The sequence below is a fragment of the Pinus tabuliformis genome, chromosome 4_1 (genome assembly GCF_031772625.1).
Source record: "Pinus tabuliformis cultivar Carrire ecotype Pingquan chromosome 4_1, CPIR1, whole genome shotgun sequence".
In the NCBI taxonomy this organism is placed as follows: Eukaryota; Viridiplantae; Streptophyta; class Pinopsida; order Pinales; family Pinaceae; genus Pinus; species Pinus tabuliformis.
In genome coordinates, this window is record NC_142303.1 from 809,326,383 (window position 1) to 809,347,578 (window position 21,196).

Sequence of the window (21,196 nt, forward strand, 5' to 3'; positions counted from 1 at the left end):
AGGAGTATTTAGAAAGTGTAGTTCCTCACAGAACAGTTCGAAATTTCCAAAAACAAAAAAACAAAAAAGGCCCTGCAGAACCATCCACCTTCTCTCGAATCTGCTCGCAATCCGCGGTGGATACACACTCGATCCTCCACAGGTCCGCACTCGATCCTTTCCAAATCCGCGGATCGGGAAATAGGAACCGCGGATTGGGTAGTAGGAGCCACGGATTGGGCCCCCACGAGTCCAATTTTGTAGGAATCGCCAAAAAATGAGGAATCACGGATTTGATTTTCCGATCGGCGGTTCTGTCGAAGGATCGGTGACGGATCCGTATGGGACACAGATTTGCCTTTGGATCCTTGGGGGGGGGAACGGTTCCTGCAACACTGAGCATGACCCAATCAAGTCCTTTTGGGTTCTCAAGAGAAGATCTATCCAATCTTGCAATTTCCCTGCGCCATTCACCCTTGGTCAAATCAGCGTGACCTAGCCAAATTCCTTCATGGCTACTCAGGTGAATGTGTCCATCTCCATTGCTCAAATCAGCATGACCCAATCAAGTCTGTTTGGCTTCTTAGGAGATCGTCTAATTGATCCTGCAAAGACATCAACACCCTCTCAATGAGGGAGAAATTCTTCATCATGCCAAGCTTGTTTTTGAAGTACAAACTTCGCTCTAGACAGAGGTTTGGTGAGAATGTCCGCAATCTTCTCATCTATGGATATGTACTGGAGCTTCACTGCTCCCTTCTATACCATGTCTTGGATGAAGTGACCTGATTAAATAGTCTTGCAAGAAGCTTCTGAAACCACATTGCTTCACAACTTGTGACATTGCTTGCAATATACTCTACCTTTGATGTACTGAGTGGGACAAAATTCTACTCCCCTAAACTAAGAAATCATAGCCAATCCCACGCTGAAGCAACATCCCGAGGTGCTCTTTCTGTCCTCTGCACTCCTAACCCACTTGAAATCTGTATATACCTGCAGCCTCACTTCAACACTTGAGACATATCTCAAACCATATCCAACTGTATCATGCAGGTACCTCAACACATGCTTTGCTGCAACCCAATGTATCTGCCTCGACTCAACCATATACTGGCTCAGGGTGTTCATTGGAAAGCAAATATCAGGCCTGGTGTTAACCAGGTACATCAAGGATCCAATCAATTGACTGTACATCGTGGAATCCACCAAATCTGAATCGGAAGTGGAAACACTCAGCTTCTTCAGATTCGAAACCATAGGAGTAGCCATGGACTTGTAGTCCATCATACCGAATCTTCTCAAAATCTGGATGATATGCTTCCTCGTCAGAGCAAGATCTCATAAAGTCTCTTGGGCACACCTACAATCCCAGGAAATAATGCATCAGGCCAAGATCTTTCATCTCAAATTCTGAGGTGAACTCCCTCTGACACTAAAACAGGTCTTTCAGTGGTAATCCTGGTTGCTCCTCTGTGACGGAAGCAAATTCTCCTGCCACTAGTGCTCCCTTTATTACGTAAGAAAGACATTTCTACCATTGCTTCTCTCTCTGTCACATAAGCAAGTTCTTCTGCTATTTGACACGGTCCCCTTCAAAGAAGGAATACTTCTAGAAACCTTTTGTCTCTGAGCATCTTGACAATCTCAACCCATGACATCCTCTTGGAAGGCTCTCCTTTCAACTCTGCTTGATTGTTTGCTTCCTCGGAACTAGAAGCTCTTCCAATCATTTGACACGATCCTGGATGTCCTAACAATCTGTACAATCCTCGAACGGCAATCACTCCTGCACTCCTGCTGAGTCTATGCTTGAGTCTTTAGGTCATACCAGAATCTGACCATCTAGAAACTGGAGCAAAAAATCTCCTCGTCTTCCATTCCCTCCTTCTGGGAGAACCCTCTTGCCACAACTTTTCTTTGTACTTCATGATGCTGCCATTTGCTGCATGAATAATGTTCCTATTCTTCCTTTCTGCAAACTTCATTTAGGAGGCCATAGAAGAAAAATCACAACAAGGACAAGAGGTTGACAAAACAAATAAATAGTAATAATTAAGGGAAAAAAATATGAAGTACTTGTCTCTTGATTTAAGGAAGAAACTACTAAGGATTGCCAACTCTCTCTGTGACAAATTTGTAAGAGAAACTTGGAAACCTGTCATGTGCTTAGAGGCACAATTGCCCACAAGGAAGAATTCCTTTGACTTCTTCTAAGGTGGGTGCTCATCCTCATCCTCAACATCAGTTGTTGATGCATGCAACTTTCCTTTGGTATGAACTATAAGGGCTAGGGTTTCTTCATTTTGCGGATTCATTGAGCTATGTAGCCACACGAAAGGCTCAACAACATGCTAGCATCAACACCAATTCATTCAACATGCTATCAAGTAGATAAACCAAGTATGCATCACAAAAACTCCACTTGCATCCAACACTCCAAGTATTGCTCTAGGGTTTCATCCCACAAACCCTAGGACTTTCTCATCCAAGACTTCAATACAAGTCGCAACCGCCAAGTCTTCTCCAGGGTTTACAAACCTAAGTCTTCGAACTCTTGTAGCACACAAGCATAAAGACTCCAAGATGAATATATCAATATTAAAAGCAGATACTTTAATACAGGTGTTATCATAGGCTCTCTTCTCGCTTTATATAAAAGTAGGTGAGGGAGGCTTTCTCCTCAGCTCCCTCTAGTTCTGGAGTAACTTCCTTCTGAAGATTGGTACCACTCTTTAAACTGTCTTTTGTTATGAGACTTGGCACCATTTGGCAAAAATCTAGTCAAGCTGGTGAACACTTGTCTCTTAGGCTAACTTCAATGGCTGCTCTTTCAACAAGATGGCTCTAATTTTATGTTGAATTTTCTACAAGATGCATAGTAGAAACTAATCTTCTGATCTGATAATTACTACCTAATGATCTTCAACCAATTTATCTCATGTCACTGATATCATTGAGCAATTATACACAAAAAATCTCAACAGTAAATGCAACGGAAATAATAAAGATCATAAAGCGAGCCATGCACAATAGAGACAACAAATTTTACCCTGTGAAACCCAACCTTGGGAGAAAACCCAACAACTTTTCTTTAGGAGAAATTATTCTTCAGCAAGGTTTACAAATCAATAATTTGTCTAGAAATCTGTGCCAATACCCAAGTCAAAATACCAGACAAATTTGGCAAACTCCAGCAAGTCAAGGTTGGTCAAACTGCCCAAAATAATCAGAAGTCAACACTGGTCAAACTGCCCAAAATCTGTGGTCAAACCAGCCTGGTCAAACTCAGACCTGCGGTGAGTTCTGTGGTCAAATTCGGCCTTGCAGTTCCTGCGATCAACTGCAGTTGACTGTGGCTCTTGCAGCTCTGTCAACTTCCGTCAAACTCGGCTCCTGCAGTTTGGTCAACTGTGGTCAAACACAGCTCCTGCAGCTCAATTAAATTTGGTTAGCCTTCCCTCCTTCAACTCGGTCAAAGTCAAGTCAATTTGGCCTCCTTTTGTCACAGATGCTGCTGCTCTAGAAGAGAGACAATGTGATGAATGAATGATTAAAGTGAAGTGCCACATCATGTATATATACAAGTTGAATGGTTGAATTTTTGACCCAAGGGGCACAACCTTTCATGGTGGGCCTGACTTGTCCTTTTTGAGCCTACATGATGCCCCAAAAATACACATTTCTTCTACGCTGACTTAGGTGACCTCTTGGGCATGCGAGAATACCTCCTGATGCTACACCAAACCCAACACTCCATTCCTGTTTCCCTAAATTCATCAATTCATAAATTCCTCTTGGATGCATCCCATACAATATCTGAAATGGAATTGCCCGTGTTTATATTGACTGAATCATTATATGCAAACTCTCCATGAGCAAGTACTTGATCCCATTGCATGGGATTCTCACTTACCAAACTTTTCAAAATATTCCCCAGGCTTCTGTTTACCACTTCTGTCTATCCATCAGTCTTTGGGGGGTCTGATGAATTGAATTTCAAGTTAGTGCCTAGTTTCTTTCACAGAGTTCTCCAAAAGTGACCCATAAATCTTGTATCTCTAGAGCTTGTATAGCTTTGGAAATGTATGAAGAAAGATATCAAAAACTATGTAGCAGAGTGCAACACGTGTGAAAGAAGTATAAAGTGATACTTTCCAGAGTATGGTCTACCTTAACTTATGCATATTCCTAATCAAAAGTGGGAAGAGTTTTGGATCGCTTTCTTTGACAAAATTCCATTTTCAGGTAGTAAGCTCCAAATCATTGTAATATCGGATAGATTAAAAAAATATGCACATTTTTAGGCCGATAGACCTTCCTATGTGTCAACAATCGTCAACACTTTTACCCTGCTCCTTTCGATCAGGTGAGACACTTTCAACCGCTGATTTGAAGTGTGACTGTTTTTTCCATGGAAATATATTTTTACTGCTTTTTCCCATTCTTTTATGTCACTCTTGACGATTTTTTACTACTTTTTCCCATTCTTTTATGTCACTCTTGGCTTCAGAGTTAATAGTTTCTTTGGTCTGCCAATTGTTGTTGCTATTCTTCTTCCCTGGCTTTTGGCAAGCACTGACTTTTCCTTCCATCGTTTTTATTACGTACAAGACGGTGGCCCAGAGCATGAGGCTATTAAGGGTTTTAAGATCAATCTATCCCTACCCAATATCCGTGGTTCTTATTCCTCAGCTTGGGCTTCTTACAGGTAAATTATAAATTTCCATTTCAAGATGTGCGCAAAATCTTTTGTAATATTGTTTTTACAGTTATCAGATGGTTGAACTCGAAAGATTTTCGTGCCTAAGGTTGAAGGTTCGATTCTGTTAGTAACCTGTCTGCGTAGTTGAGGTTTCGGCTGTGCCATTTTCTATCTAGGGTTTCGAATTCTGTCCCCGATCAACATTTTATGTTTTCTGTTGTGTCGGTTGGCATCTTTTGATATGGCGAAGAGTGAAATTGTTTTCATTTAGGAATAGATATCTGTATAAAGCATTGATTTTATTAATGACAATCGACTTGGGCTGAATTCGCAGTCCAACATAAGGCTAACTTGTGATGAGCACCTGCAATACAAATAAATAATGTCCACAAATATTTGCTTGATAAACCCAAATGGCGCACATAAATGCAAATAAATTCCAGATGACACATGGATAGAAATGAATTACAATGGGCAGCAAATTCGTAACTATCGATATTAGGGAAGCTAATTGCTTCCAAAGAGAAAATGCTTCAGATGCAGAGGAAGTACCATAATTTAAACCCCAAATCTGATGACCTTTAGGTTATGCTACCTGTCTGAATACAAATGGCGTCTCCATGCGCCCTACAAAATGTCGGGACTACATGCCTTACCTGCTTATTCAATTTTCCCTTGAAGCTACTCCCGATCGCAAGGTGGTTACACCTGGATAAACTCTTTAGCTCGCTTGGCAGTGTTTGTTGGATGATTATTCCCTTGGCTTCGAGATTGAACGATGTTCCTGTGCCTCGATTAAGTGGGTGAGTAGCCAGTATTTGACATCCATTTTCACTTGCTAATGGGAATGACTGGTATGTGTCATTTGCGGTCTTTACATAGAATAGCTGGGCCCTAAATGAGAAATGATTTTTGCTTCACATTTTCAATGGATCCATCACCTTTGAAGGTTTGGGCTGAACGCTAGTAACTGTATATTGATGGTTACTCTACTCAAACTCGAGGTAGTTCTCTTAATTTTTGGTTGGGTAATCATTGTAAGTCACTAGCCATTAAATGCCCGAAAGGACATCGAATTTCCCAATATTTGCCACATAAAGTGTTTCTTGGAGGGTGTAATTGTGCATTTGTAGCATAACATATGGGACTATTCCTTCACAATGAATGAACTTATGATTCAGAGTACTAACAGCGAATTTGAGATCTTATTTTCAATGTAAAATTAGCAAGGTAGAACTCTCTTGTATCACATCAATATTGGCTTTTCGTTCTTGTATTTGAAATTTCCTATGTTGCCAGGAAATGTGGGTGCGAGGATGGGGACGGGGACGGGGACGGCATTTTTGGAAACAAGGTGCGTGGGTTCGTCGGGTAATATAATAATATTAAATTTTAATAATTATATTTTATAAATTTATAATTTATAATTAATAATATATATGAAATTTGAATTTGTATATTTTTTCAACTTTAAACAAAAAAACTTTAATGATAATCATTTAAACATGCACATCATTGGACATTTAACATTGACATTGAAATTTCAAAATTTATCACCAAAAAACTGTTCTTTTGAATCTTTTCCGTGTAACCATGACACTGTGACAACTATGTGAGAGAGCTCAAGGCTACTACTAAAACTGAAAATTCAAAATACATACTAGGATAAATGCTAGACTCAGCTATTTTGGTGAAACTTGGGACAGATTTTGTCACACACAGGCTTTAAAATAACTATGCAGCTTAGGTTCATTTGCAAGGATGCCTATCAATGAATCAGGTTGTGGTCGTACAGACCCTTCCTCCTACACAGCCAAGGAGTGTTAGTATTTCTGCCTCCTGCTCTAATTTCAAGACAGCTTCTCTCCTTATTGAAATTGCTCATTCTGGCTGGAGCTTGAGCTTGTAACTGTGCTTCGAATGTTTAGTCTCTCTCATATAAAAACACAATTTTTTCATAGGAGATTCTTCTCAACCTGATAGTGGTCTAGAATTTTCTTGATGTCTAATCATCCACCTGCCCCATGCATGGTGTGCTCTGTGGTAAAGCAATCCCAAAAACAGTGGCAGCCTTACCCTTCCACAAAACACGCTTATCAGTCTTTGTTTCCCAATAAAATGCACAGCAGCCATCTGATGGCTTAAGGGATAGTTTGTCTTTGAGTGCGAAGCTCTGCCTGAATATTAATTATCTAAACATAAAACATCTTCGCAGTTTTTAGAGATTACTTGGTGTACAAGTCTATAGAGACCATATATGATTGCGGCATATTTTCCTAGTTTTAATCTTAACATGATGTTATCAGAATGCTGTGAGAAATTGGCAGATTTTGATACTTAATTTAGCCATTGTCCAAAATAGCCCTTCGCCATTTAACAACATCAGTTGATTACAGCTTATGGCTGGTCTCAATCCTACTTTCTATTTGACCGAAAATGTCTGAACCTGTATGTGTGCATTTACAGTTTATAATTTGATGGTTATTTGGCTCGGGAATGAATGTTTCATTCCAAATTGATTTACAAGAATTCTTAAAAAACAAGACTTGTAAAAAACTTAAAAGACCGGGTGCAGGTACCTGTGCAACACGGGTTTTGATGGTAAGGACATTGGAAGAATGTTTCATTCCAAATTGATTTACAAGAATTGATTTAGGGTTTTTTAGGTTTTGTTATAAGTTTTACCTTTGTTATAAGTTATTTTTTAAATTTCAATAAAAAAAATTATTTGAAAATTAAATTTTTAATATAATTTTTTTTTATGAAGAACCCAAAGAACCCAACCCGAAGAACCCGAAGAACCCAAGAACCCAAGCACCCGAAGAACCCAAGAACCCAAGAACCCAAGCACCCGAAGAACCCAAGAACCCAAGAACCCGTTAAAGGAAAAGAACCCAATTTTTTTTTTTGAAGAGCTCGGTTCTTCATGGAAGAACCCGGTTCATCTGGGAAGAACCCGTACCCGAATCCGGTACTTGGGTGCGGGAACCCGGGACGGGTTCAAGAACCCCACCCCCGGGTGCGGGTACCCTTGCAACACAGGAAATTTCCTCAATTGTTAGTTCCTTTGAAAATATGAGTGAGTTGAAACTCACTTGGCTTGCCCAATTGAGAACTGTCTTTTGGATGAAAATATGAGTGAGTTGAAACTCACTTGCCTTGCCCAATTCAGAATTGTCCTTTGGATGAAAATATGAACTGTCATTTGGATGAAAATATGAGTGAGTTGAAACTCACTTGGCTTGCCCAATTTGGAACTGTCCTTTGGATGAAAATATCAGTGAGTTGAAACTCACTTGGTTTGCCCAATTCGGAATTGTCCTTTGGAAAAATCCATTTGCAAAATTGTCAAAGGCTATGATATCATCCCACTCCTCATGTAAAAACTTTGCTTTCCGTGTATTGCAATTTCATCTCCACATTGCTTTGATTATTATTTGATATGGTTGCAATACTATCACACGAAGAAAATATGCTCACATAGAGGAAAACATGAAGGAGCAACTGTGCAAAGAATGATAGAATATTGTTAAAACTGTATACTTATTTGTATTAACTAGAGCAAGTGTGCAAAGAAAGAAAGATAAAATATTGTTGGAACTGTACACTTATTTGTATTAATTATGTATAGTGTACAAAATTGAGTGATCAAAATTAGCTAAGTCTCCTATAAAAAACAATAAAGTTGGTTATAGAAAACAATAAAGTGCATTAGTGTTCACTTTAATCAATGCATTAAGAGAAGTGAGATGTGAGATGTGGTGTACAATGCTATATGGATTAGGTAGGTAGTGAAGTGAGATGTGAGATGTGGTGTACAATGCTATATGGATTAGATAGGTAGTGAAACATGAATAAACTAAAATAAAAGAATTGTTGAAATTTACAATGTAAAAAAAAGAATTGTTGAAATTTACAATGTAAAAAAAAGAATTGTTGAAATTTACAATGTAAAAGTAAAAATTAAAATAATCACACACAAGAAAGCATCAGACAGAGAAATTAGAAATTATGCAATTAACTAAAGAATATTGCTAGAATTGTAGACTCTCTACAAACTATTTATAGTATTCAAAACAATAAAGTGTGTGAGTAATTGATATATTGCACCTATAGAAGTGAGGTGCACTGTCCAATGTTAGATGGGATGTGCAACATAACAGGAAAGGAAAGTTGAAATATACAATGTAAAAGTGGAAAAATAAAAAATTCCCATAATAATATATTGAATATTCACCCTATATTCTTTTGCAATGTGTCATACAAAATCATCGCCAAGAGTATCTCCTTTTGTTGAAAAGGCTAATGGGAAATTTGTATCAGAATAACAAGGAGATTTCTTTAAGGGTCGTTTCAGGGGAGAAAATATAAATATGGTTCAATATGTGCATTGAAGTTGTTTTGTTGGGGAGAGGTGAAGAGCCTTTGAACTGGACATGGCCAATGCATTTATAGGATATTTTGGATTCTCATTGCAAGTGCTTTTAAGCTTTATAGTTGCATGGGTCGTTCATTATCATATTTGAACTAAATTGAGAGAGCATTTCTCAAATTTTGGATTTGAATGTCTCATTTTAGGCAAAATCTCGAATTTCAGGTTCTTTGAGAGGAAGCGAAGCCCAACTAATCTGCACATTTAAATTATAGTATCACGCATCGTTTTGTTAAAAAAATTTCTGCCTTGGTCACTAGCAAGCTTCGTATATGCTTGGCCATCTATAGAGGTTTCTTGATTTTGGGTAATTAACTTACTCTAAAATGAAATAAGACATTCAATGTGTTCCTTGTAATATAGATATAAACAAAACATCTAAAGAAAAGTAATTGCACAATGATCCAGTCCAAGAAAACAAGTTTTTCCACAAACCAATTAACTCTTCTAGGAAAATTCAACAATTCCAATTTAATAATCCTATCGGCCTCTCTTTGTACCTTTTGGGACAATTGCTAGTATAGCTATCTAGAAAAATGGTAGCAAAAATATTTTCTAAAAATGTTTACAAATTGTATGGATTTCCAAAAGTCATTGTAAGTGATAGAGATTCAAATTTTAAAAGCTAATTATTGAAAAAATAACTGCATACACAAACTGGGATATCCCTTACGATGAGTTCCATATACCATCCTCTGAGGGATGGATGTATAGAAGTAGTCAACATATCTATAGAAACTTACCTCTGTTGCTCTTATGCTAATCATTGCATTTTAACCATTTATTCTGCTTATCACAGTTTTAAAAGTATGACAGCATTCCAGACTTAGGTCTCAAAGTTGAGAAACTTACTCCACAATGATGTTAAAATTCCAACAGTGGAGGGATTTATAAAGGAATCTAAGGACACCTAGAAGCATCCCTTCTCTAGGGGGGATGCTCATAAGCACCCCTTTTCTCGGGGGGAGTCCCAGAAGCACCCCTTTTCCAGGGGGGGAGGGGATGCCCAGAAGTCCCCTTTTTTTAGGAGGGATGCCCAAAAGTCTCCCCTTTTTGGGGGGATTCTCAGAGGCACCTCTTTCATGGGGGGACACCCAGAAGCATCGCTTTTTGGGGCGATGCCCATAAGTCTCCCTTTTGGGGAAATGTGCTCCTCAAAATGGGGAAACGTTTTCCCCATCATTTCCCCACCTTTCCCCAAAAGGGGGATGTGGGAGAACATTTCCCCAAGTGCTGTTCAATCTTGGGAACATGAGAAACATGGGGGTTGCAACCCCCACCCTAGAGGATGTGTCCCCGTGGAACACTTTTTTAATCATCTTAAACTTGTTGTATGGGTTGTGCTTAACCTGCAAGGATCTCATGCACCTCCTGCCTGTAGGTGCTACAATATAAGCATTTTTCCAAAATTTCGGGAGTGGCCTAGATCCCTAGTCCTCCCTTCCTATGTCTCTTCCAAACTCGGTGCTAGAATTTTCAACCAGGAGGTGGGTGTGGTAAAGTGTGGATAGAATAATTCATACATCCGTGGTATTAGTATTGCATGCTTTTCTTATGATCATTTTTTCAGTGGACTATTTTGTTTGTCCTATGATTTTTTCTAATTTTGCCTGCTCTACTACTTTGTTCGTATTACGCACTTTATGGGGATTAGACCTTCTGAAACAATAGGATGAGCCTTTAACACTCCTCAAATGAACCTTCTGGGAGTACCTTCCAACATGCCTTTTGATTGCTGTGAACACTCCAACTGCTTGAGTAATTTTGGAAGTTGAGTGGATTGTTTGTGTGACTTTTATGACCTCATCAATTATCCTTCCAATTATGTTTTTTTCCTTTTTTGATTATATTATATATTAATTTGTGTCCAGAGGAATTGGGAAGTAGTCCAGGCTTGCACTCGTGATACAGGGTTGATTTTGACCACTACCATTATAACTTCTAGGTGCATGGCACACCTCCCAAGCACAGCACACGGACTAGGCAAGGTTTGAGCCAGTGATGTCGCAAGGAGTGCCCTAAAATTGATAATTCTTAGTGGTCTTAAATTATTGCAACAGTTTTTCCTCATCCTCTTCATTTTGGGATCAAAATTTTTAAAGTTATTTATGTTCCAGCCCCTTTTAGTATCTGAATGATCAAGTTGAAGTCTCTTTCAATGATAATTTGGCTTATACTCATTTGTAGGCTTATCTTTAGAACAAATATCAGCAACTGAACTGCAGCTTTATTGCATAATTTTTCTCCTAGAACGAATAGAATGGGCATATGATATGACCACGTTCATCTCTTGTTATGCCTTCCGTGCCCTGTGAATATTAATCTTAAACAAGCAACTGGGTGGCAGTGGATCGAATTCTCTTTTCTTCTTGCCTGCAAGTATCTTTCTGTCATTTGACATAATTTGTCTTTGGGTTACATGCAAATAAACTAATTTCATGAATATTTCATTGTGGATAAGATGTACTCCATTCTTTGGAATATGCTAACAAAATTGTTTGAGAGGTTTTTTTGATTATTCTATCAAATCTAGTGTAACCTTATAATTGTTGTTCTGGTAGAGAAGGTTGCTCGATCCATCTACGATATTGAGGAAGCGACAGGACATATTTTTGATATATTCTTGAACAAGAAGGTTGATCTCTTTTGATGCTATTACATTTAAATTGTATTTTTTGTTAGTCATGTGATTCTGTATTTGAACAAGTTGTGATGTTTGTTGCAGAGATTCAATTCTGATTCTCGACTCCCTTTCATAAGATTTTTGCAAATTCTGGTAGTGCATCATCCATCTAAAAGGTATGTTTGTTTATTATTCTTGTCTGAAATGCATATGAATATTCATGCCTATATTTTGGCCTAAAACATGTATGTAATGGCTAGGTGCCGAATCGGGAGTGGGGAGATAATTGTAAATTTTGATGAACTTTGGCCTTCATATCCATGGTCAGTTGATACTAAACAGACTGCAATTCTTCCTGGAAAGGGTGCATTCCAGAATCTGCACATCTGTGGAAAAGAAGTCCCTCGTGGGTACTGGGTATTTTTCACACCTTTTCGATTCTCTTAGTTATTTTTGATGTGCTGTTCGACTTTTTTATACTTAAGAATGTAAATGGCTTATACAATACTTGTATGAATATTTCCATGCACCTCCAGGGGCTAAGTGTTGGATAGTTTGCATTACCATCCTCAATTATTTTGGCGCTTTGTTCATGGCTGAAATTTACAGAAGTAAAGACTTACTTTATATAACTATTGCAATCTAGACTGCAATTTCCACTTTTTCCTTTTACCAAACAAGGATATGCATGGATTAGAGTAGATATGTTAGTTTACTGGCTCCCGGGCAAATTCATGAACTATATGCACAACAGAACTGGCAATGGTTTTCTAAAAAGTAAGTTGCTAATAGTATAACCTTAGGCAAACTTTCAGTGAGTTTGCTGATATTCAAGGGTCTAGTTCAAAGAAACCATGTTGGTAATTCCACTTTTGATTGGCTGCTGACACAAAACTTTTGTTGTTCTCATTTTCATTGAGCATCCAGTTGTGATGGCTTAGTAAATACTTGTAGCTTTTATGGTATATGACCCTGGCTTTAACCACCATAGCTTTCATAAGAACTTTTTAATACCCTTGCCAAATTTTCATTTTCCAAGTTTTAAACTATTGTTGAAAACATTGGCATTGGTGAAAATCATCTAGGGTTTGGAATATAATTAATTGGAAACATTGGTGAAAAAATCAACAAGCCACAGCAAGTTTTAAAAATTATGAAATAAATCCATTATTTTTCAACATTTTAAACATACATACCAACAACAACATTAAATAAACACATTAGCACATAATTATGGAAAAAACATATATATATTGGCTAACCCATGGGAGGATTATGGGAGGATTCAAACCAGTGACCTTTTCGCAAGGAGTGCCTTAACAGTACACCCATTCAGTGTTAGTTCAAAGCCTGGTGGAAAGAGGGAACAAAAAGAAAATGTCAATATATATGATGTAGTGGATGCCAAATAAAAAATGATACAACAAAGTTGATGTTGAGTGTTGAACCCTAATAGCTGTCCAATCAAGAACTCAAAAGTGGACAAGTAATACAAAATGATGCCAAATAATTACATAAACCATATAATTTAGGTGTTGTAATCCAACTTGTAAGAGCGACATTTATTTGAGCGTATTTTTTCAACACTACAGTTGCCGTTTGCAACTTGAAGTGATACAAATTTCTGTTAGCACCCGAACAGTAAAATTTTGTAAGAGTGTTGATTTTGCACCATAATTTTGCCACTAGGCATCTACAACAAATGAGAAAAAAATGACAAATTACATTTCATTACAATGGTAAATAGGAAATAAAGAAAACAACATCAAAATACTCCTTTCTTGGACAACATCGACAAAGCCAAATTTTCTATTGGCAGCCCTATACATCTCCATCTCAAGATTAATGGTTTTGCGAGCTTCTTGTTTAGGTACCATCCGATGAAGTCATGTAAGGGATCCTTCCATAACCTTTCCATTGAAATCATTATGTGAGTAAGCAATGGTTGGATTGAGGATAGGCGCTATTGTATGAATGGGACAATGGAGCATCCTAGTCCATTGATCATTAATCGAATCTCAGATCTTCACATAGTTTTCATGACCATTGGTATCCTTCCCCACATATCAAGATTAGATAGTTTTTTGGCCTTATCCATGGACTCATACAAGTAACTGAGTGTGAGCTTATCCCCATGAACAAAGAAGAAACTTCACCAAAGGTTCATGAACTGTGTTCTCTTCCTCCAAATACAAAATGATGCCAAATATATAAATGTATCTCATCATTGACAAATTACAATTGGGTCTAGCTTGGGCACTTGAGAGGACTGTAAGCTTCCCTGGCTAAGATCAATTCAATAAGTTACATGTCGAGCTCTTAATGAGTATATTGTTATTGTCCTTGAGCCTTGAAGAATCTTGTACACCTTGGGTACCATCTTTGGAATGAGAGGAAGTGTCTGGTGGGATTCCTCAGGATGTGTATTCTATGGGCAAAAAAATGTATGTCATGACTCATCATCATGAGTCATGCTACATGCACAATGACAAATATAGCATCTGGCTATCAATTCTTTCTTCCTATAAGGTCATAGATCATTTTCCACTCTATGATCTTGCATCATTTGTCTGACAACAACTGATGGATGTAGCTATATCAATCTACGTAGAAGGTGGTGTCAACGCTGCACATCACCCTCCATGTTGCCAAAGTTCTCCTCCATCGCCATGCTTGTTGCTTCAACCCTACCCCATGTGCTTGTCGCTGTTGTTGCTCCTCCTCTACCCACTTAGGCGCCTCCTCCATAATAGGCATCTCATACTCCACCTTTCATTGAGACAATGTGTTAATGTTGTCACGGACATGGTGTTCATAGCAGGGTTTTCTCAAGTTGCCTCCCTCAGAGTTGGAGATTGTAGTGGACATAAACCGTATAATTTAGGTGTTGCAATCCAACTTGTAAGAGCGACATTTATTTGAGCGTAATTTTTCAACACTCCAGTTGCCGTTTGCCACTTGAAGTGATACAAGTTTCGGTTAGCACTCGAACAGTAAAATTTTATAAGAGTGTTGATTTTGCACCATAATTTTGCTACCAGGCATCTACAACAAATGAGAAAAAAATGACAAATTACATTTCATTACAATGGTAAATAGGAAATGAAGAAAACAACATCAAAATACTCCTTTCTTGGACAACATCGACAAAGCCAAATTTTCTATTGGCAGCCCTATACATCTCCATCTCAAGATTAATGGTTTTGCGAGCTTCTTGTTTAGGTACCATCCGATGAAGTCATGTAAGGGATCCTTCCATAACCTTTCCATTGAAATCGTTATGTGAGTAACCAATGGTTGGATTGAGGATAGGCGCTACTGTGAATGGGACAATGTAGCATCCTAGTCCATTGATCATTAATCAAATCTCAGATCTTCACATGGTTTTCATGACCGTTGGTATCCTTCCCCAAATGATAAGATTAGATAGTTTTTTTGCCGTATCCATGGACTCATAGAAGTAGCTGAGTGTGAGCTTATCCCCATGAACAAGGAAGAAACTTCACCAAAGGTTCATGAACTGTGTTCTCTTCCTCCGAATACAAAATGATGCAAATATATAAATGTATCTCATCATTGACAACTGGGTCTAGCTTGGGCGCTTGAGAGGACTGTAAGCTTCCCTGGCTAAGATCAATTCAATAAGTGACATGTCGAGCTCTTAATGAGTATATTGTTGTATTATCCTTGAGCCTTGAAGAATCTTGTTCACCTTGGGTACCTTCTTTGGAATGAGAGGAAGTGTCTGGTGGGATTCCTCAGGATGTGTATTCTATGGGCAAAAAAATGTATGTCATGACTCATCATCATGAGTCATGCTACACACACAATGACAAATATAACTGGCTATCAATTCTTTATTCCTATAAGGTCATAGATCATTTGTCACTCTATGATCTTGCATCATTTGTCTGACGATGACAGATGGATGTAGCTATATCAATCTACGTCAAAGGTGGTGTCAAGGCTGCACATCACCCTCCATGTTGCCGAAGTTCTCCTCCATCGCCATGCTTGTTGCTTCAACCCTGCCCCTTGTGCTTGTTGCTGTTGTTGCTCCTCCTCTACCCACTTAGGCGCCTTCTCCATAATAGGCATCTCATACTCCACCTTTCACTGAGACAATGTGTTAATGTTGTCACGGAAATGGTGTTCACAATAGGGATTTTCTCAAGTTGCCTCCCTCAGAGTTGGAGATTGTAGTGGACATAAACCATATAATTTAGGTGTTGCAATCCAACTTGTAAGAGCGACAATTATTTGAGTTTATTTTTTCAACGCTCCAATTGCCGTTTGCAACTTGAAGTGATACAAGTTTTAGTTAGCACCCGAACAGTAAAATTTTGTAAGAGTGTTGATTTTGTACCATAATTTTGCCACCAGGCATCTACAACAAATGAGAAAAAAATGACAAATTACATTTCATTACAATGGTAAATAGGAAATAAAGAAAAAACGTCAAAATACTCCTTTCTTGGACAACATCGACAAAGCCAAATCTTCTATTGGCAGCCCTATACATCTCCATCTCAAGATTAATGGTTTTGTGAGCTTCTTGTTTAGATACCATCCGATGAAAGGGATCCTTCCATAACCTTTCCATTGAAATTGTTATGTGAGTAAGCAATGGTTAGATTGAGGATAGGCGCTACTGTATAAATGGGACAATGGAGCATTCTAGTCCATTGGTCATTAATCAAATCTCAGATCTTCACATAGTTTTCATGACTGTTGGTATCCTTCCCCACATGATAAGATTAGATAGTTTTTTTGTCTTATCCATGGACTCATACAAGTAGCTGAGTGTGAGATTATCCCCATGAACAAAGCAAGAAACTTCACCAAAGGTTCATGAACTATGTTCTCTTCCTCCACTCCTTTTGAAAAGGAATCAGTGTACACTAGTATAACAATGGCTTAACTATACCATCTTGTGCTAGCCATCCATGGGCCATCACAAACAAACATTTGTCTTAACTCAAAATAACATTGGAGCATAGACTAAAGAGAAATGGAGTTGCTATCAAAACATGTATTTGTAGGACACAATAACTCATTGTTTTTAGTGAATTTCCTTATAATGATAAGAACAAACACATCTTTAGATATGAATTTTGTGACGCTTCTAGCTCCAACAATGATCTCATGAATGAAGTAGATTTTGCGTACATCCTTATGCCTCAAATTGATGTAATGGGAAATACATGGAGTCCATAACACTATATGGTGACTCTCCATTAACAACTTGTCGACGACCACATAATTAGTTTCATTATTTGTTATTATTTGCAAAATATGTTGCACTTCAATTTCTTGGATAAATGGGTCCAGCGATTCACACAACAATGTCACATCATTAACATGTATTGATGCAATAACAAATTTAATATAGATTGCACCCCTAAGACTATCCTCCAAGAAATTATTAAGGTTCCTACCCTTCCCATCTATCCAACAATTGGACATCATCATTCATCTAGTGGCCTCCCATGACTTCTTTAATTCCTCTAATCCAGTATTGATATTGTTTTTTATTTGTTTGAAGAATCGCTTCTAGCAACTCCTCATAGGTGGGACACTTATATCTTGAGGCAAAAATAGCAATAACATCACACATTGACTAGAAATTTGATTGGTCTTTGTAAATGCTCAAAGGTATGTTGCTCCAGAAAAGACACCTCCACTTTTTTTTTTTTATCAACCATTGATTGGATGGAAGATTGTGTTGTGCATTTGGTTCTTGAAAAAAAAAGGTGAGGTACTCACGGAAGGTGAATTCATAAACTCCTCCTCAATTCCCTACACCCCATATATGTTTGTGGTGCGTTTGGTTCTTGGAAAAAAAGGTGAGGTACTCACGGAAGGTGAATTCATAAACTCCTTCTGAATTTCCTACACCCCATGTATGTTTGTGGTTTCTATGGATCTAGCCTCTCCACTAACACATTCAACTTTGAAAGTGTCTGCCTCTTTCATCTTTTTATCCTTTCCATCAACAGCTTCATGGGTGTTAAATTTTTTATTCCAACAACCTAGATAAATTAATAATTTATGATTTCTTTACATTAAAATTAATTTAAAATTTAAATTGAATTCTTCAGTTCATAGAATAAAATGCACTTGCTGGAACTTTAACTAGAAATAAAAAATTTGAAGTTATAGGAAACCAATCTCCAAAATACACAGAAACCCTTCAAATATCAACTTTTCATGGAATTACTCTAAGCTTAAAAGGGATCCCAAATAAGGAAAATAGTCCACCGAGAAAATAAGAAAAAATTACAGCAAAACTTGGATGTCTTGCTGCACAGTACAACCTATATCGCCCTGCCAAAACCTGTTCTAAAAACCCTTTTTCTGCTGTTGAAATCCTAAGTCACATGATATGAGAACACGAGACATGGAGAACATGTAAATACAAGTATTTGACATGAGACACGATGACCCTGGAAACAGGACATAGGGGACGCATTATATATATATATACACGCACACACATATATGTGAAAAAAATACTGAAATATAATGCCCAGTCCATATTTTTTAGAAATTAGAATATCTACAGATGTGAATCATGATGATATCTATTTAGTAATTTAGTATTTATAATTTTACAGTTTTAGAACTAGTTCATTAATTTACTACATCAATGATGTTCAGAGTTCAATGTTCATTGTTCATGTTATTAACAATTGTTCAAGTACATAAGAAACTAGAAATTTAGAAATATCATGATTGATAAAATAAAATTAGAAATTTAGAAGTAGAACTTAGATATTAAAACCATAAATTGCAGATTTTTCATTAAGTCAGCAAGATTAAAATGTATTACATAGATATTGAGGGAATGCCACTAGAAAATACAAAAGAGTAGATACAAAATAGGTAGGAATATCATACCTCGTTAGTGGTACTGGTTGTTACCCACCATTTTGTGGGTGATATTCCTAGGAGAAATTTTTTCTCCAAGATGGTGCTTAGCTGACAGCCAACAACCCATTGCAACTACCAACTAGATCGTTGTGCCATTTTTCCCCCACCTGAGCCAGCCATGTGGTCCCTCACCCATTTGTCATGATCGTATGTTTGAAGGTGGGCCTCCTAAACCTAAAGTTATGCTTTGTCATTTGGTAATTGAGTATTTTAGTTTACGTATCATGGAAATTTTTTGGCACGGACTAATGGGGGGATTCGGCGGAAAGAGTGGACTAGGTCCGTGCTCTTGCCCCCTAGGTCCATTTTAGGGTGTTAACCTTGAACCCTAGTCCTATGGGATCTCTTTTACTAGCCTTTGGGCTTCTGGGATGGTATTACATTGGAAACCTTGATTTCAAGTGCCTAGTCACGCTCCTTGATTCACATATATCACTCCCCTCTCATCATTTCTCCCACCTGGGTCCACATTCCTCCATTAGGTCCACATATGGTCAGCCACCCTATCCCTCTTGCCCACATCTTGGGTCGGCTTGGAACAATGCTCGAAGGTTGATGCAACTAAAAATAAAAGAAAAAGCATAATTGGCCACATTCAATAGGAAATTGTACCACAAAATGCAAAAGATGGTCGGGACAAAAACATTTAGCACGTGGGAAAAATCCATTACATGAGCTCTACCCCATTCCAAGGCCATCACCTTGGTTCCTATAGGTCCTAGATGAGCTTCCTCTATCATTTAGGAACCCATGATTGTCCCAACCCCTGGTGGGCAAAGAACTGCCCCACCTTAATAAGGGGGTATCCACTGCTATCCTTTACACATCATGCTCTCATTCCTGGAGCCCCGAGTAGTTAACCAAAGAAAAATCATAAAGGGCAAAAGGCATATGAAGAAGGGTGGAAAAATCAAGGTTGTGGTAACTCATGTACCATGATTGCTCCCTCCTACACATTATTTACTCAAGTGTGGGCTTCCCTTTTATTAGCTACTCTTATACCATGGCATGTGACCTAGGTTGTCCCCCTTATCCCCTACTCCATTCCATCATTATATCACATGCCACCACCATTTGAAGGATGTATTGTGAACATACCATCCCCTTTAAAAGTAGAAGCCACCTAATAGGGTGTTGGTTAACCCCCTTGGAGCTTGGAGCTTGGAGACATTAGCATGTGCCAAAGCCCACTATGGAAGGGCATGCCGTTATGAAGTGCCCACTCGTTTTCCATGGTTTGTAAACTCTTTTACTGGATTTCATTAATGATTTGGTATGTTGGAAGGCACAGGGACAGATTGGATCTTATGTAGGATTGCAGATGGTCTCCATTTTGGGTTTTGTCTCCCTATACGGGATCCTAACCCTTGAGAGGGCTACATTGACACATATAGGGTGTGTGTAGAGAGCCATGGGCCTCCACAACAGTAGGGAGCATTCCATGGATCGGCCAACAAGCCCTTACAGCTACCAACTAGATCATTGTGCCATTTGCCCCCACCTAAGCCAGCCATGTGGTCCGTCACCCATCTGTCATGTTCGTATGTTTGAAGGTGGGCCTCCCAAACCTAAAGGTATGCCTTGTCATTTGGTAATTGAGTATTTTAGTTTACGTATCATGGAAATTTTTGAGCACAGACTAATGGGGGGATTCGACGGAAAGAGTGGACTAGGTCTGTGCTCTTGCCCCCTAGGTCCATTTCAGGATGTTAACCTTGAACCCTAGTCCCGTGGGATCTCTTTTACTAGCCTTTGGGCTTCTGGGATGGTATTACATGGGAAACCTTGATTTTAGATGCCTAGTCCCACTCCTCGATTCACATATATCACTCCCCTCTCATCATTTCTCCCACCTGGGTCCACATTCCTCCATTAGGTCCACATAGGGTTAGCGACCCTCTCCCCCTTGCCCACATCTTGGGTCGGGCTTGGAACAATGCCCAAAGTTTGATGCAGCTAAAAATAAAAGAAAAAACATAATTGGCCACATTCAATAGGAAATTGTACCACAAAATGCAAAAGATGGCCTGGACAAAAACATTTAGCACGTGGGCAAAATCCATTACATGAGCTCTACCCCATTCCATGGCCATCACCTTGGTTCCTATAGGCCCTAGATGAGCCTCATCTATCATTTAGGAACCCATGATTGTCCCAACCCCTAGTGGGCAAAGAACTGCCCCACCTTAATAGGGGGTATCCATTGCTATACTTTACACATCATGCTCTCATTCTTGGAGCCCCGAGTAGTTAACCAAAGAAAAATCATAAAAGGCAAAAGGCATATGAAGAAGGGTGGAAAAATCAAGGCCGTGGCAACTCATGTACCACGATTGCTCTTACTCAAGTGTGGGTTTCCCTTTTATTAGCTACTCTTGTACCATGGCATGTGACCTAGGGTGTCCCCCTTAATCACCTACTCCATTCCATCATTATATCACATGCCACCACCATTTGAAGGATGTACCGTGAACATACCATCCCCTTTAGAAGTAGAAGCCACCTAATAGGGTGTTGGTTAACC

At 38.6% G+C, this 21,196-nt stretch overlaps 1 protein-coding gene across 4 annotated transcripts in view; it reads left to right on the forward strand.

Moving 5' to 3' along the window:
* Positions 1-21,196, forward strand: part of LOC149178694 (sulfhydryl oxidase 2-like) — a 284,209-nt gene that overhangs the window by 156,312 nt on the left and 106,701 nt on the right. For all 4 annotated transcript variants that reach the window (XM_089420399.1, XM_089420398.1, XM_089420400.1 and 1 more), the window contains 3 exons: positions 11,683-11,751; positions 11,842-11,915; positions 12,000-12,156. In XM_089420399.1, the coding sequence (XP_089276525.1) occupies positions 11,683-11,751; positions 11,842-11,915; positions 12,000-12,156 (300 nt within the window). The remainder of the gene's footprint in view (positions 1-11,682; positions 11,752-11,841; positions 11,916-11,999; positions 12,157-21,196) is intronic.